The sequence below is a fragment of the Pogoniulus pusillus genome, chromosome 18, assembly GCF_015220805.1.
Source record: "Pogoniulus pusillus isolate bPogPus1 chromosome 18, bPogPus1.pri, whole genome shotgun sequence".
Lineage (NCBI taxonomy): Eukaryota > Metazoa > Chordata > Aves > Piciformes > Lybiidae > Pogoniulus > Pogoniulus pusillus.
In genome coordinates, this window is record NC_087281.1 from 14,446,775 (window position 1) to 14,469,789 (window position 23,015).

Below are 23,015 nucleotides of genomic sequence, written 5' to 3' on the forward strand. Positions count from 1 at the left end.
CCTGCCCTCTCTGAGGCAGGAGCTGAGCTTTTTCCTTGCTGCTCATTTTGGCCAGTTAGACCTTGGTTTCTGACACGTTAAAAACCTGTGGCTTACCAGAACTCTCCGTCATCCCGCGCTGCTTGAGACAGGCGCCTCTGCTCTGATGGGCTTACTGAACGCCATTCCAGAGAGCTGCAAGCAAACAAACCCTGGCTCAGAACAACTTGACACAGCAGCAGGCTGGTCTTCTTCCAGAAGTGTTTTATTTGCCTGTGTCACATAAACACAGGTGCATTTAAGAGGTTTCCTAAATCACTTATGGTTGCAGAGACCCAGCTAATCTTGCTGGTAGCAGTACAGGGCCAAAGATCCCAAGGCTGCTCCATAGAATCATAGAATCAACCAGGTTGGAAGAGACCTCCAAGATCATCCAGTCCCACCTAGCACCCAGCCCTAGCCAGTCAACTAGACCATGGCACTAAGTGTCCCATCCAGTCTTTGCTTGATTTTGTGTAAGTTACTGCCTGCAATAGAGAGTTGGGATTGCTCTCAAGTGTTGATGTTGGGTAGAGTAAGGCTGTTGGCAAGCCTCAGGAGTTTCACACTTTTTCCATTTGTAGCACCATCTCCTTTTTTCTGTTTGTCAGTAGTTTAGGGCCAGATATTTCTTCAAATTGGAGTCAATGGGAACTGAATAAGCTCCTTCTCCTGCACAGGGAGATTTGCTGAAGTAATTGGGATTTCAGGTACTTTCAGGAACTTTTCTTTCGCCCCTACACCTCCAGTTGTAGCAGGTCAAAATCAAACAAAAACCTGGTTATAAACTTTTTGGAAAAGCTGGAGATGTCCTACTACATTTCTGATCCAATATAATAATCAGGGAGTAGAAGGCACATTGCGTTGAGGTTTTAATTCCAGTAACCACTGCGAAATGTTAGCATAGATTCTTGTATTGATTGACCTGTGGGCCCCTGTGGGATGGAAAACATCCTAAGTGCAGAATTCATAATCATAGAATCATAGAATCAGCCAGGTTGAAAGAGACATCCAAGATCATCCAGTCCAACCTAAGCACTCAGCCCTAGACAATCAACTAGACCATGGCACTAAGTGCCTCGGCCAGGCTTTGCTTGAACACCTCCAGGGATGGCAGCTCCACCACCTCCCTGGGCAGCCCATTCCAATGCCAATCACTCTCTCTGGCAAGAACTTCCTCCTAACATCCAGCCTAGACCTCTCCCAGCATAACTTGAGACTGTGTCCCCTTGTTCTGTTGCTGGTTGCTCAGGTCTCAAATTGCCAGATGCCTGTTCTTTCTTACCTTAATCTCACTGTTTTTTCTTTAGATTTAATCACTCATTATGCATGTCAAATATCCACATTTTTTTTAAACTGGCAGAGGAGAGATTCAAACTAGGTGTTAGGAAAGGGTTCTTTACAGTGAGGGTGGTGAGACACTAGAACAGGTAGCCCAGGGAGGTTGTGGCTGCTTTCTCCCTGGAGGTGTTCAAGGCCAAGTTGGATGGGGCCTTGAGCGACCTGTGCTAGTGGGAGGTGTCCCCGTCTATAGTGGGGGGTTGGAACAGGATGATCTTTGAGGTCCCTTCCAACCCAAATCATTCCATGATTCTATAAATATCAGTTTCCATCTCATCTGCAGTAGGACAAAGTACGGATGTTGCATTACAAGGACTACAGAAACACTCTTGCAAAAAATAAAGTAAGTCACTCCAAATGTATAATTTATCCATCTGGGAGTGTCTTAAATTTCACTTACCTCTTCTATATTAATAAATGCTTTTTTGGCTGATGTTAGACTGGGGGCAGGGGATGGGGTGTAAACAATTTTGAGAGTGTCCCCATAACTGACCAGCTTTGACACTAGGGAGGGTGACACATTAGTAGGGCAGTCAGACTCTGATACATCTTCATACCCTTGATTTCATTTTCTGTGGGTAAGTGGGGCAGCAGGAAGCTGGCTGTGGGGCAGAGCTGTGGGGTTTGGCATTTGTGAGGCCAGTGTGTATGGCTCAGCGTACGCACTTGTCGCTCCAAGGGCCGTTCCACTCCACCTGTCCCCAGGGGTTCCGTATCCTTATAAGCCGCACTCGCCGGCCCCGATAGCTCACCTGGGGAAGAAAGAAATTGAGAGAAGAACAAGTGTCAGTAGCTGTAGAGCAACACCTCTCCAGTGTGCACAGACTGGCCAGGCTGCTGTAACAGCTGGGCAAAATCATAGTCATAGAATCAACCAGGTTGGAAGAGACCTCCAAGATCATCCAGTCCAACCTAGCACCCAGCCCTAGCCAGTCAACTAGACCATGGCACTGAATGCCTCAGCCAGGCTTTGCTTGAATGCCTCCAGGCACGGCAATCCACCACCTCCCTGGGCAGCCCATTCCAATGCCAATCACTCTCTCTGGGAAGAACTTCCTCCTAACATTCAGTCTAAACCTCCCCCAGCACAATTTGAGACTATGTCCCCTTTTTCTGTTGCTGGTTGCCCAGGAGAAGAGACCAATCCCCACCTGGCTACAACCTCCTTTTATGTAGTTGCAGGCAACAATGAGGTCAGCCCTGAGCCTCCTCTTCTGCAGGCTGCATACCCACAGCTCCCTCAGCCTCTCCTCACAGGGCTGTGCTCCAGGCCCCTCACCAGCTTTGTCGCCCTCCTGTGGACACATTCCAGTATTGCAACATCTCTCTTGAATTGAGGAGCCCAGAACTGGACACAGGACTCAAGGTGTGGCCTGAGCAGTGCTGAGTACAGAACAAGAATAACCTCCCTTGTCCTGCTGGCCACACTGTTCCTGATACACCTGGGCACACTGCTGGCTCATGTTCAGCCTATTATCTTCCAGTGCCCTCAGGTTCCTTTCTTCCTGGCTACTCTCCAACCACTCCGTCCCCAGGGTGCAGACTGCTACAGGACATGTGGGATTTGTATAAATCCCCCAGGATAACTCCTCCTGTCACCTGACACCTGGGGGACATTCTCTTATCTTCCCCCCAGGTGTCTCCTTACCCCACGCTGAGGAGCATACCTCATAGATGCCAGTCACGGAGTAAGCATGGCCCTTTATGAGGCCGAAGGGCGTCTTGGCTTCTGACTCGGCAGCACTGCTGGTCTGAAATAAGGAGGGAAAAGTATGAATCTTTCTCTTCAGAGTGAGATCACAAGTGGTGCCACCTTCCTTCCAAGCATCAGGTTAAAGGTTGGCAGCTAGCTGACTATGAACTATGTACTGTGAACAGGGAACTTAACCTGGCTGCTCAAAGCAGTGATGGTGCAATGGCATCCTTTGAGGAAAGAAAAGGATTTGTAGTCTTTTTTTTAGGAGGGAAAATAATATGGTTCCATCCTGAAATACTTTCTCTGTCACTGTGATTTTACATCAACATCATCTACACTTCCAGGATCTCAGTTTTAACTCCCGCTCAAATGCAGTTTGTGTCAGCTTAGGGAAGGGAAAAGGTGATTTCAGACTGAGATCAGATGTTCATATAGTCTCATTTCTTGTAAAAAAGACTTTGATGGAGCAGTGATGGCATTGAAGGCTCCCATTAGCCAGATGAGTTTCATGCTCTCTTTTTACTTCAATAAAAAATTCATCATTGCAAGCAGCAAAGCTTCATCAGAAGAGAAACTGATTTGTCAGAAAATGACAGTCTTTAAAGCTGAGGGCACAGTCTTGAGTAAAAGAGAGAGCTTGTGAGACAGGCCTCTTTTCAGACAGGCAGATGCTGGGTTTGAGACAAGTCTCCCTCAGCCTGGCCACATATTAAATGATGAGGCTCTTGGGCAGAGTGCAAAAAGCCTCTTTCCTTCTCCTCCAGCCTGGGCACTTGCTTTGCCTTCATTACAAGCACCCAAAGGAGTCTTTTGGGTTTGGTGGTATTTTTCATTTACTCTGAAACCCTTTCCTCCAGCTGCTCATTCTGGGGGAGTTTCCATTCTGCCCTTCCCACTGAGCACAGCCAGCAAGGAAGAGCAATGGGGCTTTCACTCTTCCTGCTGAGAGGTTTAGACATTTTTCACTAGAAGTCTAAGAATACAAGGATGGCTCCTTTTACCCTGGATCTGACACTGGCTGAGCAGTGTAAGGAACCTCTGAAAGTTCTGGGTTGAGGCAATCCCAAGCACAAATCCAGGCTGGGCAGTGAGTGGCTGGAGAGCAGCCCTGAGGAGAGGGACTTGGGGGATGCTGGTGGATGAGAAGCTCAACATGAGCCAGCAGTGTGCTCTTGCAGCCTGGAGGGCCAACCAGATCCTGGGCTGCATCAGGAGAAGTGTGGCCAGCAGGTGGAGGGAGGTGATTCTCTCCCTCTGCTCTGGTGAGACCCCACCTGGAGTGCTGCATCCCGTTTGTTACAGAATTCAGGGCTGAAGGAAACCCAAATTTTGTATTCTCTGTAACCAGTAAGTCTTTGGAAAAGTATGGCAGATTTTAATGTTAAAAGTGACCATACCAATTGGGAACGTTCACACTCACTGAGTGCTCATACTTATGTCACTATTGCATTCAATACAGAGGCCATCACCTGCTGAAAACTGATGAATCTTTTCCTTTTCTTTTAAACAACTGCTCTAAGACTGTATCAGTATTACAGAATCACAGGACCACTGGGTGGTAGGGGTTAGAAGGGAGCTCCAGAGATCGAGTCCAACCCCTCTGCCAGAACAGGACCATAATCTACATAAATATCATACATAACTATCAGTTCATACCTATTATTTCTGGAGTTAAGTGCATGTCCATCTACTTGTCATTAAAAGTAGTTTTTTCTAACAGAGAAACCACAAAGCTAAACCAAGAAATTTGGACTGGATTTCTTACTTACATCAATAGAGCAGCCCACCATGGAGCATCTTTTCAGAGCTTTCTCTAGGATTTCATAGAAATTGTCAGGAGCCTTTTTAACCTCATACATTTCTCCTACACCCCCAGTGAAGTCCTCCATGGCTTCTATTGTGCTGCCTCCTTTCAGAGCCTCGTAGCTGCCATTCAGCCTGGAAAACACATGGCAGCTGTGAGACATTGAGGATACCCTTGATTGAGAGCTTTCTTACATGGGTATGAAAATACAGCAATGACACTGAAGCCAAAAGAAGTACCCCAGAATGTACCCAGGATATATGGAAGGAGTATTGAGATCATAGAATCATAGAATCAACCAGGTTGGAAGGGACCTCCAAGATCATCCAGTCCAACCTAGCACCCAGCCCTAGACAATCAACTAAACCGTGGCACTAAGTGCCTCAGCCAGTCTCTTCTTGAACACCTCCAGGGACAGCAACTCCACCACCTCCCTGGGCAGCCCATTCCAATGCCAATCACTCTCTCTGACAACAGCTTCCTCCTAACATCCAGCCTACACCTCCCCCAGCACAACTTGAGATTGCGTCTGCTTGTTCTGTTGCTGGTTGCCTGGCAGAAGAGACCAACCCCCACCTGGTTACAGCCTCCCTTCAGGTAGTTGTAGCCAGCAATGAGGTCACCCCTGAGCCTCCTCTTCTCCAGGCTGCACACCCCCAGCTCCCTCAGCCTCTCCTCACAGGGCTGTGCTCCAGGCACCTCACCAGCTTTGTCACCCTCCTCTGGACACCTTCCAGTATCTCAACATCTCTCTTGAATTGAGGAGCTCAGAACTGGACACAGTACTCAAAGATGTGATCATTCTACTTTCCCTATTAATTGAAGTGTTAATTAATTGATTCATTCATATTCTTAAGGCCTAAGACTTTTCTTTCTGCACTGTCAGTTGTCAGGTTAGCAAGGGCTGAATATGGATGTGTGCCAGTGGCTCACTACCTGCCAAATAGTTTTAAAAGACCAAGTTAGCCAAAATCATGGAGGTCACAGCAGAAACACAAATGGCAGGATATAGGCTTTGATCCAACTCTATTGCTATTAGCAAGGACTGTATCTAATCCAGTGCAGGAAGCTGACCCAGCTCAGAAGTAATAGATACAATGTCCTTAGATTAGGGCAGCAGCAAATGTAAAACAAACAAACAAACAAAACTCCAAACAAAAGAACTAAAACCAAAACAAACCAAACCACCCAAGTGGCAGCAGCAACAAATCACACTGGAGAGGAGCTGCTCAGTCGAGCTGTGAATAATGCATGTATGAGTTGTGAATAATACATGCACAGACAGCGAATTCTGCGTGCGCGGTGTGACTTACTTGGCATAGGCTTTCTCCAGCAGGGCACTCCAAAATTCATTGTGTTCAGCTGAGTGCAGGAAAACCAAGCGGCCCTTGAAGGTGGGTAATCTGTCATCAATCACGACATCCAGCCACTCGTTGTGCTGCCAAAACTAGTGAGAAGGGAGGGGCCATGAGTCTCCTGACTTCATGTTATTCCTTGAGCACTGGACTCTGGTGTCTCAACACTTCTAATTGCAAGTTAGTGGCTATCACAGGCTTGATTAGAAATCATAGAATCAACCAGGTTGGAAGAGACCTCCAAGATCATCCAGTCCAACCTAGCACCCAGCCCTAGCCAATAAACTAGACCATGGCACTAAGTGCCTCATCCAGTCTCTTCTTGAACATCTTCATGTCCGGTGACTCCATCACCCCCCTGGGCAGCCCACTCCAATGGCAACTCTCTTAAATCCTATGTAAATCATCCATGCCCATTCATATAGCATGCTAGACTGCTCTGAAGGAAGGGTCATCTATCTTAAGAATGAAAATGTAGAGCTGTACTGTATCTGCTTGAGGGAATAACATCACTCATACAGCTACACACAAGTAGTCACCATGCGAATCAAGAGATCTTTAAGACAAACATGTTTTACAGATCCCAGTCCAACTCCTTTAAAGCCTTAATAAGTGGGATTTTTGTGCCTAGGAAAATATGAAATGATTTCTAAAGCCATGTATTTCTTCACAGGGCAGAAGTTGCTCTGCAGATGCTTGTGGGAGGCTGTCATAGCCCTCTAGGCTGTTTCTCAACACAAACGACAGTGTAAGCTCAACAATAGTGTTGTTTTTTATTTCCCTCAATGTTTCCTTTGCTGTAACTGGCAATCCCTCTGCAAAATAGACCATGGTGTATGTTATGACAGAAATGTGTTCATGTTGTGCCAGATGTGCATCTTACCTGGAAATGAAATATTCCAGCATAATCTGGCCCAAAATTTTGATCCAGTGGCACCACTCTTGCTAGTGTTTTTTCATTCAATGTAAGAGAAGCTATGGCTGCTAATAGCCAGCAGTCACCTGTGAATGGAGAAGTGGAGAAAAAACCCTCATTTTCTTCACTTTAGGAAGAGTAGAAGGTGGTAAAGGGGCTGCCACCTCTCTTGAAATCCAAAAGACAGATCATGGGACCCCAAGAAGCATGTCTGCAGAGTGTGCTTCTGTTTGGACACACTGGTAGATGAAAGACTTCCTTGGGCTCACAGTACCCTCATGTGGAAATCCTTCCCTGGTGTTGAATCTCACTGTGCCAGGATGGTCCCTGACACAGGTGGGAGGCTGCCATCAAAGCAGTGGCTGCAGACATAGTGAGCATGGGTGATACCTCCAGTTTCACTGTTTCCAGAAGTTCAGGAAGGACAACCCCTGCTCCACAAGGGGTGTAGACATGAACATGTCCATCCAGAGGACATTACTCACCAAGATCCCCTTGGCAAATGTCAGTTCTTGTGGCTCCTCCAACAATAAACTTGGGGTCTTTGACAATGTCCTGTGGGAGTGGGAGAGAGATACAGGAATGTCTTAGAACAGACCAGATAAAAATCACCACCACTGAGCCCAGACATGCAGCATGGTCACAGGATGTTAGGGGTTGGAAGGGACCCAAGGAGATCATGGAGTCCAACCCCCCTGCCAGAGCAGGTCCACACAATATAGCACAGATCACAGAGGAACGCATCCAGGCAGACCTTGAAAGTCTCCAGAGTACGAGACTCCATAACCTCTCTGGGGAGGTGTGTGCCATGAGCTAATTTATCCTGCAGCAGCATAGCCACAACAAAAACTGGCAAATCTGTGCTAATTGCACAAGTGGTGAATCTTTGCAAACGAATTGCAGCGCAGAGCAATTAAAGAATCAGCTATTCTCAGTTTCTCAGAATGAGTTGGCTGCTAATAAAAGGCTAGAGTTCTAGAGTTCTTCTTGTCATCCACAGGCAATTGTTAAAACACCAGAGCACAACCTTGGAATCATAGAATCAGTCAGATTGGAAGGGACTACGAGGATCATCTAGTTCCAACCCCACTGCCATGGGCAGAGACACCTTAGCCTAGATCAGGCTTCCCACAGCCTTATCCAGCCTGGCCTTAATCACTTCCAGGGATGGGACATCAACCACCTCCCTGGGCAACCCAGTCCAGGCTCTCACCACTCTCATGCTCAACAACTTCCTCCTCATGTCCAGTCTGAATCTCCCCATCTCCAGCATTGCTCCATCCCCTGCTAGTCCTGTCACTCCCTGAGAGCCTAAAAAGTCCCTCCCCAGCTTTTTTGCAGGCCCCCTTCAGATCCTGGAAGGCTACAAGAAGGTCACCTCAAAGCCTCCTCTTCTGCAGACTGAACAGCCCCAGCACTTTCAGTTGATCCCCATAGGAGAGGTGCTCCAGCCCTCTGATCATCCTCATGAACCTTGTCCAGAACCTCCATGTCAGGTTACAACCCTGGTTAGTAGAGTTTTTGTTTATTTGTTTGTTTGCTTGCTTGTTTACCTTCAATGAGTAGAAAAGCAGAATGGGCAATTTACCTTTAAATGCACTATTAAGCCTTTTCTTTACCTGCATATAATACCTTGAACATACAGTGTATAATAACCATGAGACCATTTCCTCCTCAAATAAGCAAACAACAAAGGTAGACTCCAGCCTTGTTTGCTTTACAGAGGTCATTTTTATTACGAGCTGACACTACCCACCCTTGTGTGCTCTGAGAGACTGGAGCTCACAGTGGCATTAAAGCAATTCTCAAGCATTCATTTGACCACTTTCATCAGCTGGAGAGAAAAATTACAGTGTTAAGCCAACCAATGTGTCAGGAATGGGCTGCCCAGGGAGGCAGTGGAGTTGCCATCCCTGGGGGGTGTTGAAGAAAAGCCTGGCTGAGGCACTTAGTGCCACGGTCTAGTTGATTGGACAGGGCTAGGTGATAGGTTGGACTGGATGATATTGAAGATCTCTTCCAACCTGGCTGATTCTATGATTCTATGAATTCCCTGCTCTTCTTTCCTTTCCCATTAACAGTGCATTTGATTTGATTGAACCAAAAAGGGAGGAGAAGGATACCTAATGTAGGAGGGTATCTAATATACTACTAGAGGAATATGCCTGTAGTTAAATCTGATCTGTAATTGCAGACTCTATGGCATGAAGAAGACATTTCTGCCTAAGTGGCAGAAATGTGTGGGGGCAAAAAGTATGAAAATTAAGAGGGGAAAAATGTAAGATATTCAGTCATTTAACACCTGCATTTGCCTAGAAGGAAACTGAGTTGCTTTTTGGTTCATGTCACTGCATTTTGTGAGGCTATCAGGGTAGGATAATGATAGTTTTGTTTAGCTTCCTCAACTTATTACTAAAGTATCTACTGCTGGCCACTGCTGGAGCCAGACAGAACATCCTCCCTCGGGGACTAGGCACTGCTCCTGTGAAGCTCACTCTGCAAAGGTGATAATATTCAGGAGGGAAGCTGGCTTGCCTATGTTTTTGTTTGCATTTGCAGGGGAGGCAGTGGCACCCAGGTTGTCACTCATCCGCAGGTGCACCACAGTACATCATGTTCCCATTGTGTGGAGCAAAGGGAAATCAAACAGCAGCTCCTCCTTACCTGGCCCGCCTGCTTGTTAAATACAGTCAGCCTTGTTGGGACTGGATGTGAACAATAAAAAACACAGGTCATTGCCTTTACACATAAATCAGATGATAATGCACCTGATTTTTAATAATGTGCCTTGTTTTAGCATCATTGATGCCTTGTTTCAGCTTCATTGCTTCTGGGAAGCATAATTCTGCTACCAAGACCTGTATTTAGCTGTTACCAAGAAACTCCATGTGTTAGCAAGGGATGACATAAAAAAACCTTTCCACTGACATGAGTCTGAACATTAGATTCATAGGTCATTGCTTAGTGCACAGCTCTACAACTAATATTCAGTCTCCTACGCCTAAAGCAAACACAAATAATGAAACAGAATAAATAACAAGGAATGGAAAAAATGTTGACTGGATCTATGCCACATTCTCTGCTACACAGCTTCCCTCCCCTCCACACACACACTCTCTAAGGTTATTGAGTGAATGATGTAGAAAGAATATTGTTATGGGGGGTTTCAGGCTGAATGGTATAATAATGTATATTAGGGCTTTCAGCATGCTAAAGAACAAAACCCAGAGCTGGATATTGCTAGATCTTCAACTAACACAGTAAGGAAAGGGAAAAGGGAAAAGGAAACGGGAAAAGGGAAGAGGGAATGGGAGGAGAAAAGGAAGGGGAATGGGAGGGGAAAGGGAGGGGAACGGGAGAAAAAGGGAGAGATAAGGAGAGACATAATTTGGCCCTGCAGTTGCCCACATGTATTGTGCTACACTTCAAAGCTACTATAAAATATTAGTAAGAAAGGCAGTAAAAAACAATCAGCATGAAAAACAGTTTAAGCACAGATATGCTGCACAGGGGCTATGCTCTTGTGTTCAACCTCTCCAGTTCTGCCAGCTGAGCTGTGGCAGATAACCTTGTATAAGCACCAGACCTGTATCCCACTTGCAAAGTAAAAAGTGTTTACTTGAAATGGTGCTGCAGTGCCTCCATCTTGCTGATGCTCCTGATGGATGGTACAGATCAAACTGATTTAGTTCAAATGCTAAGAAGCTGGAGAAGTGCATAACTAAATCTCTGTCCTTGCACGTCCTCTCAGCCTCCTTGAGCTCTATTTGTCACTGTGCAGCTCACGAAGGTTCACCTTTTAGGACATTAAGAACTGGAGTGTAAAGGCAGACTCCTTTTCAGGTAACTTACTCATCCTGGAAAGGTTTCTGGTTCAGCGCACAAAGATCCTGAAGAAGACTGTGACAACTACAACCATCAGATTGCTCTTGACTGTCCCTGGGTGCCACACACAAGGACACACAAGCTCTTAGCTGTTCCTGGCCATATTTTACAGTAAAATTTAACTATCAGATCATAGAATCGGATCATAGAATCAACCAGGTTGGAAAAGACCTCCAAGATCATCCAGTCCAACCTAGCACCCAGCCCTAACCAATCAACTAGAGCATGGCACTAAGTGCCTCAGGCAGTCTGTTCTTCAACACCTTCAGGGACAGTGACTCCACCACCTCCCTGGGCAGCCCATTCCAATGCCAATCACTCTCTCTGGCAACAACTTCCTCCTAACATCCAGCCTAGACCTCCCCAAGTACAACTTGAGACTGTGTCCCCTTGTTCTGTTGCTGCTTGCCTGGCAGAAGAGACCAACTCCCACCTGGCTACATCCTCCCTTCAGGTAGTTGTAGATAGCAATGAGGTCAGCCCTGAGCCTCCTCTTCTGCAGGCTGCACACCCCCAGCTCCCCCAGCCTCTCCTCACAGGGCTGTGCTCCAGGCCTCTCACCAACTTTGTTGCCCTTCTCTGGACATGTTCTAGAATCTCAACATCTCTCCTGGACTGAGGAGCCCAGAACTGGACACAGCACTCAAGATGTGAAAACCTGTTGTGAAACCCCAAATGGAAAAGAGACAAACTAGCACCTAGTGGCTGTCCAACTGTCTGAAGGAACAAAGTTCTTCTCTGATCTCCTGTCACAGGCACTTGCATTTTTCATGCCCTGCAGCACTCCAGACTCACTACATTAAAAGCCTCTCAGTTCTACACACCTGCCTTGTGCTGTTGGGCACCTCTCAGCCCACCTGGCTTTTGGGATATACATAGGCAAGGCAGGTCGAAGTGCCTGCAGTAGTTGCACTTACAGCGTGTGGGGATTTCCTATTTCTAATAGTGGAAAGTTGACCAGAAGTAATAGCTTTAACTCTGCTCTGTAGTGGCACTCTGTTAACTATCAAACACTGAGGTATTTGAGTGCCTATCATTGTGAATTTTTCTCAGTGTCACCAAAAGAAAGATTTCTACTAAGAGAGAAGCTTATTAGAAAGAACTATGAAGAAAAAGAAAGTAAACATCAGTCATTAGCAATTAAAAAAAATATAGCCACAACTTTTCTGCTGTGAAATAAATGAGGAGAAGGGACCTGAAATGGTGTTGGGTTTGTGATCTGAGAGCATGCAGCTAGTGAAGCTTCAGGCTCTCACTATGTTGTTTATGATTGTTATGCAAGATGCATTAAACAATATTCACCAAGCCCTTGGCTACTGCTGAATGGCTCAGTAACCATGGCATGTATCTGTCATTTCTCAGTATTTCATGGAAGAAGTGAGCCAGTCTCTTGAGTACAAGACTCTTATGCTCTAAATGCTGGAAGTCTCTAATTTTTTTGAGTTTAACTGTAATCACCAACTGCTGACATTAACAGCACTTGATTTTTACATAGAGCGTCATCATCGTGTATTTTACCCTTAATTCCTTGCATGCTGTCTCAATTTTCATCTTAACATTGCTTTTGTTTGGTACTGATGTAAAAAAAGAAGGTTGGTTACAAGTTGCTTATGCATATTCATAAATACATGTGCAGCAAGCATGGCTATGCAATGACCTACATCTAAAACATGGGGTGAACCTTCCAGTCCCGCTGCTCCAGCTCTCTGTGGCTGACACCCCCATCCCATGCTGCTGCCCCTAGAGTAAGAAGGGTTACACTTGCACTTTGCATCTCTTTGAACAAGCCATGTGTTTGGAGGGATCCCAAAGCACATTCTGAGTTTTGGTGGGATGAAAGGAGAAAACACAATGGCATACTCACCCTGGGCCTCTTCCAGATGAAGGGAATAGGTGGCTCTTCACTGAAGAAGAGTGAGGAGTTGCAGGCAGGGAAATCAGGGTCCTCAAAGAGGACCCCCTTGAGCAGACACTCCTGCTTCAACTCCTGATAGGCTTTGCCTGAGCTGTGGGTGGCACGAGCTGTCCCGGGCAGCACGGGTGGCCTCGGCTTTGAGTCCTGGTACAGGTAGGGCATGGCTCCCTCCTGCCTACCACAGAGAGATTCCAGAGAAATAAGGTTTAGCAGGCAGTGGGGGCAGAAGAATTGGGGGAACAGGAGGAAAAAGAAGAGGGAGTGAAATAATACCTCTAGCAACTTGTGAAGGAAGAGGAGACAAAAGGAGTGTTCTGTAGGGGAGTCAGCAATGTCCTCCAAGTCCTTCTCTGTTGTACCTCCTTGAGCTGCAGCGTGCAAATGATCTGCCAGCTGCCCTGAACACCAGTAGAGATGAACACCCTGAAAGTAAACAGGGAAGAAAGGTGGCTAGCCCTGGCCACACCAGAAGCAGGAGCAGGCTGGTGGTGCCCTGTCCTTCCCCTGGGCAGAGCTTCTGCAGCTGCCTGGAGGGTAAGGGTGTGCACAGGACCTGGCACCACTCCCCAGTGGGCACGGGTGGAGTGGGAGGTTGCCATCTGGCCTGGGATGGCTTTGAGGTATGCACCACCCACCCAGAGCCCTTGAATCATGCGAGGGTGGTGAGACCTGGGAAAGAAACCAGAGCCACACAGTAGGGTGCAGCTGCTGTGTGAGTTTGCCCTGTCTCTCACATGTGGGAGAACAGCCTGGCATTACTGGTGGCAGGGCCATCTTGGCTAGTAGATGTCCCCACTGGATGACATGGGGGAGGAACAGCAGGGCTGAGAGGTGGTTGTGGCCAAGGCCACTCTGCCAACAGAAGTCTGGCCACAGGGCAATGATTGGACATGTGCAGGAGGGCTGGTAGTAGCTATTGGGGAGGGCACAGCAGGGCAAACCCAGGCAAAGTGTCAGGAAATGTGCCCCGGGAAGGGATTTTAGTGGACTGCACATTGAAGGAGCTCTGTGCACTTTGTAACATGAGATTTAAAAATCAGATTCACATGTATCTGCCACTGATTTCCAGGTTTCATGACTGTGGTCATCTGTTGCTGTGCTTCTTGCACTGCCCAGCTTTTACCTGTAGCAATGTATCTCACTAGTGGGCAGTAAAACATTGGGCTGAAGAAGACACCAATCCATCTGCTGTGGATGCTCTGAAGGCAGGGCTCAGTGCCAGATGAACATGGATGTTCTTCTCTCCTTGGAAAGTGAAAAAGTGCTACCCTCCTGGAGCTATTTACAGTTCTTGTAGTACAAGAGTATAAGTATAAAAGGCACTCAGGCTCCTTTTGCTCTAACTGGCCCTTGGTGGACCAGTTGAGCTTGCTGCCAAGAGATGATTTATAGAGAACAATTAGGTGAATTAGTTCCATTTTGTTCTGCTATTTTTCAGAGTAGTGTTGTGAGGAAAGCTATTTTTTTCCCCCAAGCACATATTCCCATATCTATCCTGCATAATTACTTCTATTGTTGATGCCTGCAGGCTCCCTGCTGAGATCCAGTTTGCATTGTCCAGATGCATGGATGTTGTTCAAACATACAAGAAGAGGAAGATTTGGTTCTCCAAATAAGGCAATCATTTGACCAAACTTGATGTCCAAGCTACTCACACCAGCTTTTTTTCTACAGTCAGTGTGGAACATCCACTGTATGCTTAATCATAAGATCCCTTTGGAGATGAATGTGTCTTTTATTTGCCTATAAACAAACTCTCTTTGACTAGCTTAGAATAGATGCTCAGCTATTAAACGCATGTAGCCAAGTGAGAGGAATCCCAGTCCAGGAGCTAGAACAGGTGAAAGGGATTCAAGTGCCAACACAACATCAGGGAAACTATGAATCTAATATCCCACATTCAGTCAGTGGCAAAGCTAGGAACTTAATTTACCTACAATACCTCTATGTGGGGCAAGACATGTTTTCATACACCAGACAGAGGAAGGAGATGTTCATCAGCCTCCATACCTTCTATGACTCAAGAAGAAAGGCCATATGTCATTTCAGGGAATTTCTGTTTTTCAGAGTTTAGCTGCATACAAAAATCTGCAGGCTGAGCTTCATGGGTATGCATGCTGCTGCAGGAGAAGTTGTGAGGTTTCTGATGTGAACTCTCTGGTGTGCAGTAAGGGATGTATTCATGCTGCAGCCCTTCTCTCAGAGGACAGGGACAGCTCTTGCCTCTCCTCACCCTGCTGCTTCAAGTTATGACTCTGCAAGGAAACTTAATGTCCTTGATATATCTCGGCCTCAGTGTCAAGGCACTGAAGGTTCCCAAGAGAGGTGGTGCCTAGGGAGAGCAGAGATAAGCAGGAAATACTAACAAAGATTCAGTTTTCATTACAATGCAAAATTTTGCCAGTTCTGTGTTAAGAATCATGGGCTCTTTGCTGAGGTTTTCTGGTCTGGAAGGGCAGAAACATATAAACTTATGTATCACTGACTTGCCACAGTGAAGTGCTTTACAAGGAAAGGGACTTGAAGTAATGAAATCCCTTTTGAGCAGTGAGAAGTGCATTTCTCCCCTACGATGGCTCTTGTTGCTGCTGCTGGTTGGTGCTCTCTGCAGGTTCTCAGGTGAGAAGAAAGTGAAACACAGGTCATCTGTTATAGACAGACATCAGCAACATGTTAACTAGCTCATAAGAGCAGGGGGCAGGCTTTGAACGACCAACTTAGAACAGCTTTACAGCTTAGGTGTGCTGGTTCCCTGAGTAAAAGCTGGGTAGATTGTAACACTCCCTGAAACAACAGGTGAACACAGAGATAGGAAGCTGTGACCCCAGGCTGTGTACGTTTGCATTCAGCATCTGGCTGCAACAGATATATTGTAACATTAGCGCAATACAAGTCAGCCCTGAGCAATGAAGCCCTTCTTTCACAGTTACGTTGTGCTGGACACAGCAGGTTTCCAGCCCACCAGCCCTCTCCTAGAAGGTGCAATAGGACAGGTTTGTCCTTTCCTTGTGAAGTGAGTGCCTGTCAGTGTGTGAAGGCGCAGTCAGCCAAGAGATAGATGTCAGATCAAATGCAACTAATTCACATCAAACCACTTCTAGGCACCGTTAAGGTCCTGTGGTCCGCAGAGATCTCTTTCTGAGTCGTATCACCAGGCAAGATTTCAAAGAGACAGTGTAGCAGAATGGGTGATGCACGGAATGGCAACTTGCTCTAAAGCCGAGTGCTGTTTTCTTCCAGGCACCATCATTAAATGCCTGTTCCTGAAACAACCAAAGCTTTATCTGTTACTTTCAGTCATGGATCCACAACGCACAGAGAGTGTGAACACCAGTGTAATTGCAGCTGTCTAGACACTGCTCCTCTACCCAGCCACGCTGCTCATCCCATGACATCCACAAAGGAGACTGGGGGGGTATTGCACTGGCAGAAGGCAAGCATCCTCTGCCAAGAGCAGAGCCTTAGTTACTAATACTAGGTACAGAGGCAGAGTAACTTATGTAATTTCTTTTTCTATCATCACTGCTGTTAGTGCAGACTTCCCTAGACCTTCTTTTTGTCGAGAAGGCAGAAAATCTGATTTGGTTTTCTGTTTTCAGATGCTATTTAATCTAGGAGAAACTCTTTCTCTCCCCAGTTGTAATTCATGGAGTAGATAAAGTAGGAAACTATGATTTCCACTTCTTGATCTCCTTGCTTTGCGTCATGATACAGCTCTGGCGTTCAGCCTTTACTGTTCAGCATCTGGCAAGTGCTTTCTGAGTCACACTTATGTAATTCCTCACTAATGTCAGGTGGACCCTGGTAATTCAGGATTTAAAGTTGGTTATTTAAACCACAGCAACATGATTTCATAACCTTGTTGTCATTACACCTCATGCCCTATCACCAGTTTAACACTGGATGGTTTATCCATAGCCTTTGACCTGACTGATCCTATGTTTTCCAGCGCTTGCTGCCTGCTGGCTAAGCCCCTTCAGTGTCATCTGACCTTCTTCAAGGGACTGGTTTAGGCTAGATTGTTTTCTCTTGCACTCCTTTTCCAGGGGTTTGAGAGAGATGAATGATTTTATCGTGGTCCCTTTGTAACTCTCCTTATATTTGCAAAGATTCAGGAGTAGATGTTACTGTGTGGACTGAGGTGCCAGCTGCAAAGCTGAGCTTCTCTCTGTCTTTCCTTCTCCCTCTGAATTTATATGAAGTTATATAAAACATCTTTGTTCTGTCTCTGAGATTAGTGTCCTTTCAAATTGCTTGGTGCCCTCTGAACCTTGCATTGATCTGAGTCCAAATGCCACAGTCACAGTCATATGAAACCATGCTGGTTTTTATACTTCCCATTATTTTGGCTCAGGGAGGAGCATGGACTTTTGCCCAGTGACTTGCAGCCTGTCGGGCTTTGCACATGCTCCTGCAGACATTTTTGCTAACTGGGGACATGTTATGTTGCTCTAAGAACCAACTGAGACCAGATGGAAATGAACCTATCTTGGGGTTGCTTTTCTAGGGAGCTTTCCCTTGCTTCCAGCAAAAGGGTAACACAAGCTTTCTCTGGAATTTCCAGGGTTTGCTACAGAGGGACTGGAGCATCCTTCTCTCCTTCACTACCAAATGCAGAAGTGCAGTGGAGGGAGGTCATGTGAAAAAGGTCATGCAGGGCTTTAGGGGCTGTGCAAGGACTGCAAGCCATGCCCCGGGACTGAACAGCCCTACAAAAGGTTCTTGAGTGCCTAGTGAAAAATGCCAGAGAGCAATGAGAAAATGGGTACTGGGAAAAACCAAGGGAGGGGCTTTAAGAAACCTCCTTAGGTCTTGCCCTGAGCTGATTAAAGAAAAAAAGAAATAACCTGAAGAAATTTCAGGATATAAAATTCTCACTCAAAGGAGGATCCTAAAATGATGGTGAATATTCATTATCATTTTAGATTGTCCTAGAATAACTTTGGTTGGAAAAGTTATTTTAAGATCATCAAGTTCCACCATTATCTAACAAGTCTGGTGCTAAAACCATGACCCTTTGCACCACATCTGTGTGTCCTTGAAACATCCCTGGGGATGATGATTCAGCCACCTCCCGTGGCATCCTATTCCAGTGTTTGAGAACCCTGTCAGCGAAGACCTTTCTTCTAATAGCCAATCTAAACCTCCTGTGCTGCCATTTGAGGCCATTTCCTCTCTTCCTATCACTTGTTATTAGGAAGAAGAGACCAGCCTCCACCTCACTGCTCCCAGGTAGTTTTAGAAAGTGATGTTTCCCCTCAGTCTCCTTTTCTGTAGATTAAACAATCTCAGTTCCCTCAGCTTCACAACACCTCTTCTCCAGACACGTCACCAGCCTCATTACCTATCTCTGGACCCACTCCAGCACCTCCATGTCTTTCTTCATAGTGAGCAGCTCAAAACTGAGCATAGCATTCAAAATGTGGCCTCATCAGTGCTGAGTACAGGGCACAATCACTTCCCTGGTCCAGTTTGTCACTCTGTTCCAGGCAGAGGCCAGGATGCTGTTGGCCTTCTTGGCCACATGAGCACACTGCTGGCTCATATTCAGCCACCTGTTGACCAACAGTCCCAGGTCTTTCTCTGCTAGGCAGCTTTCCAGCCACTCTCACCCGTGCCTGTAGCACTGGATGGGGTTTTGATCCAAGTGCAGGAACAGTCTCTTCACCTTTTTGAATCTCATACAATTTGCCTTGGCCCCTTGAGACAGCCTGCCCAGGTCTCTCTGCAGAGTCTTCCTACACTCAAGCAAATCAAGACTCCCTCCCAGCTTAGTGTCATATGCACACTTAGTGAGGATGCACTCAATTTCTTCATCCAGATTATTAATAAAGGTATTAAAGAGAACCAGCTCCAAAACTAAGCTCTGGGGAACTCTCCAGCTGTTGCTGGCACTCGGACGTGAGGGCCCAGGCGCCACCAGCAGTGGCACCACAAATGCTCCCCACATGCAGGCAGCTTTGGGTAGGAGATGGCCTGCCACCGTGGAGGCAGCTTTGGGTAGGAGATGACCTGCCACCATGGAGGCAGCTTTGGGTAGGAGATGACCTGCCACCATGGAGGCAGCTTTGGGTAGGAGATGACCTGCCACCATGGAGACAGCTTTGGGTAGGAGATGACCTGCCACCATGGAGGCAGCTTTGGGTAGGAGATGACCTGCCACCATGGAGACAGCTTTGGGTAGGAGATGACCTGCCACCATGGAGGCAGCTTTGGGTAGGAGATGCCCTGCCACCATGGAGGCAGCTTTGGGTAGGAGATGACCTGCCACCATGGAGGCAGCTTTGGGTAGGAGATGACCTGCCACCATGGAGACAGCTTTGGGTAGGAGATGACCTGCCACCATGGAGGCAGCTTTGGGTAGGAGATGCCCTGCCACCGTGGAGGCAGCTTTGGGTAGGAGATGACCTGCCACCATGGAGGCAGCTTTGGGTAGGAGATGCCCTGCCACCATGGAGGCAGCTTTGGGTAGGAGATGACCTGCCTCTATGGAGGCAGCTTTGGGTAGGAGATGACCTGCCTCTATGGAGGCAGCTTTGGGTAGGAGATGACCTGCCACCGTGGAGGCAGCTTTGGGTAGGAGATGACCTGCCACCATGGAGGCAGCTTTGGGTAGGAGATGACCTGCCACCAGCCCTGCACTGCTGCTGCAGGCTGCTCACCTGCTTTCACTGAAGTTCCACCTGAGGGTGGTGCTGTGTAGGGCCGGGTGTGGGGAGCTGATTTCCACCTCTGTGTGGTGTGGCTGAAGCAGGCCGTGGGTGTGCACAGCAGCCCTGATTCTGTGGAGCTCTAGCAACAAGGGCGGCCTTAACGTCCTGCTGCCTGGCTTAGTCTCTCTCTCTCTCTGCTTTCTACCTTTCCACCTTTCTATCAGAATCTGAAAGCAGGAATGAGCCAACAACTTTGCTATCATCAGTTGTGCACCCCCTCGAATGACAGTGAATGTGAAAGCCACAACCTTATCTTGGCTCATAAATGGGTCTGTCTTTTTAACACTATACGTTGCTTTTTGAGGGGTGAAAATCGCTGCTGCTGCTGCTGCTGCTGCTGGCCTAACTGCATGAATTCTGTAGGATTAAAACCACTCCTGGAGAGAGGTAGGAGACCAGCACAGACAGTCTTCTCAGAGGAATACTAAAGAGCAGCCAAAATAGTGCTGTCCTGTTTCACAGTATAAGTTTCACAGTATCACAGTATCACCAAGGTTGGAAGAGACCTCACAGATCAAGTCCAACCCTTTACCACAGAGCTCAAGGCCAGACCATGGCGCCAAGTGCCGTGTCCAATCCTGCCTTGAACTGCCCCAGGGACAGCAACTCCACCACCTCCCCAGGCAGCCCATTCCAGTGTCCAATGACTCTCTCAGTGAAGAACTTTCTCCTCACCTCCAGCCTAAATCTCCCCTGGCGCAGCCTGAGGCTGTGTCCTCTCGTTCTGGTGCTGGCCACCTGAGAGAAGAGAGCAACCTCCTCCTGGCCACAACCTCCCCTCAGGTAGTTGTAGACAGCAATAAGGTCTCCCCTGAGCCTCCTCTTCTCCAGGCTAACCAATCCCAGCTCCCTCAGCCTCTCCTCGTAGGGCTGTGCTCAAGGCCTCTCCCCAGCCTCGTCGCCCTTCTCTGGACACGCTCAAGCATCTCAATGTCCCTCCTAAACTGGGGGGCCCAGAACTGAACACAGTACTCAAGGTGTGGTGTAACCAGTGCAGAGTACAGGGGCAGAATGACCTCCCTGCTCCTGCTGACCACACCATTCCTGATGCAGGCCAGGATGCCACAAAAGTCTAGTAATGCCAGCAAGGAATAGCCTCCCAAGGCCTCACTTAGACAATCCTTAGGGAGTAAATCTTCACTGAGCTTCATGCAGCATCCTTGCAATATTGAGAGGAGCAGGATGTTTGCTAGCAGAGCCTCTTGGAGCTGAATATTGTGGCACCTCCCAGCCAGCCATCACCTGGCTGCTTCCTTCACTTACCTTGGGGAACAGCTCGAACACTTCACTGGCCTATCCATCTGGGACATGTTGGGACAGTGACGAGGCTCTCCCTGACATAAAGGCATCCATCAGGAGAGTATAATGAAAACTGTATGAATTCTGATAAGAAAACTGCCTCCAAATCTTTGAGGTAGGCATCTTGCTGTGCATGCAGTGTCATTCCTGCTGCTGTGCCTTCTAGCCCCCATGGGAGGGATGAAAATACAGCATGATCAAATAGGTAGCACACTGGGCTGGAGGTTGAGAAACCTGGCTGCTTGTCCTTGAAATGTTGCCAACCCACAGTGGGAGTGGAGGTGAATCACAAGTCCACCTTCTCTCTTAGGACAGGCTCGCTCTGTCCTGGATGCTTCGGTCTGGGATTGTCTCTCACTCTTCACACTAGGAGAACAAAAAACAAACAAACAAACAAACAAACAAACAAACAAACAAACAAACAAAAAACACACAAAAAAACCCTCAAAACCCCAAACCCCAGGGTTACAAAAATTTAAAACCATTTCTACACTTGGGGCCCAGAAACAGAAGTCATAACAACTGAAATGTAATTATAAGCTGGAACAATACATGCCAGTGTCAGTATAAACTCATTTGGATGTTGAATTGTTAGAAGAGCTCCACAGACAAGGGACTGTCAGTGCACAAAGCTTCTTCAAGGGTGCATTTTCTTGAGACAGTGAATGCGATGCAGCCACGGTAGGAATCCTTCCTCCACCACAGTGGATTTGAGCACTGCCAAGGCAGCAGCTGCTGGGGCAGCCAGCTCAGCCAGGGCATTTCTCCTTCTGTGGGGAGGGAGCACTGTGCCACATGTGCTTTTTTCAAGGAGGCCCCCAGCTATCTGAGTGAACTCTCCATGCACTGAGTGCATTTTGACATCATCCAGGGTGGCACGCTGTGTCATTCCATCCCAGTCCAAGGGGGGCACACATCTTACCAGGATGTGTAGCAGCAGCATTATCCGTTCCCCCCCCCATTGCTCCTTGCCGTGAGAACCTGCAGGAGAATTAGAAAACTCTCTGTGTTTCATCATCTGTACTTTGAATGCTGTTATTGAAAAAATATCTTTGCAATCCTCTTTACACAAAAAAATTGGGCAAGCTGAGTACGTCCCCCATGTTAAGCTGCTGCTTTCATAGAAAAGTGGTTCCAGCCAGTAAGGACAGAGGTCAAGTGTACACAGAAAACATGGGGGGGGAAAAACACAGGCAAACTTATTTCTTATCAAAGTTTTATTAAACCACTTAAAAAATAATCACCTTGCACAGCCTTTCCTGCCCAGAGATAGCAAAAATAAACAAAATCAGGCCCATGGCAGCTTGCCACCCTTCTCAGGGAATGGTGGGGAAAGTGGTTAATGTATAAAACACTTGCCTGAAATGTTGTTAGAGCTGTACCCCTTCTTCTCGGCTTACTAACTCTGGAAAAAGTCACCAAGCTCTCAGCTGAAGTGAAAACAGCCCAGAGGCCTGTCGGGTGACAGAGACACATTTCAGCTTAGCACAATACACAAGCAGGCATTTACAATAGATACAGCTGTAGACAGAAGTATGCAAGCTGAAAAGCAATACAGAAACACAACAGCCCTCCCAGAAACATGAGTCTCCAGCAGGGGCTCCCAACCACCCTTACACCTCCTTTCCACCCCTCTACCTTACCCCAGACTTTGTCTTACATTCAAGGTGAGTTTGGAGGAGCAGCCAGCGGGGTTAGGAAGAAGAAGGATTAGTTTGACAGATGGCAGGTTAGAGAGAGAAGTGCAGTCCAAAGCCAGAGAGCAAACTGTGTTATCTATGTGTTCTTGTTTTTTACACCCCAGCAAGCCTTTGAGTGCAGAAGACATCACCACTGTTTCCTTTTCACAGCCTATAATCTAATTCCTCTCACTAAAATACCCCAGTTAGGCTCAAACTAGCATAATATATATACAAATAAACTGTGTAAACACAGTTCCAAGGCTGTGGGCAGAGTAATTGGTTATCCTTCTTCCATGACACTTACCACAGCCTTGCAGGAAACAAGAGCATCATCACAGGAATACATCTAGCCCCTCTGAGTTTCAATGCCAGAGCAGAATTTAGGAAGGCT

At 47.1% G+C, this 23,015-nt stretch overlaps 1 protein-coding gene across 2 annotated transcripts in view; it reads right to left on the reverse strand.

Annotated features, from left to right (window-relative positions):
- The window catches only part of CAPN9 (calpain 9), a 38,201-nt gene extending 24,096 nt beyond the window's left edge, over positions 1–14,105 (reverse strand). For both annotated transcript variants that reach the window (XM_064158211.1, XM_064158212.1), the window contains exons 1-10: positions 14,054–14,105; positions 13,204–13,353; positions 12,880–13,105; positions 7,616–7,685; positions 7,098–7,216; positions 6,173–6,306; positions 4,825–4,993; positions 3,027–3,110; positions 2,026–2,111; positions 97–174 (exon numbers count right to left, since the gene is read on the reverse strand). In XM_064158211.1, coding sequence (XP_064014281.1) covers positions 97–174; positions 2,026–2,111; positions 3,027–3,110; positions 4,825–4,993; positions 6,173–6,306; positions 7,098–7,216; positions 7,616–7,685; positions 12,880–13,092 — 953 coding nt within the window. In that variant the 5' untranslated portion in view covers positions 13,093–13,105; positions 13,204–13,353; positions 14,054–14,105. The remainder of the gene's footprint in view (positions 1–96; positions 175–2,025; positions 2,112–3,026; positions 3,111–4,824; positions 4,994–6,172; positions 6,307–7,097; positions 7,217–7,615; positions 7,686–12,879; positions 13,106–13,203; positions 13,354–14,053) is intronic.
- Positions 14,106–23,015: the final 8,910 nt, after the last annotated feature.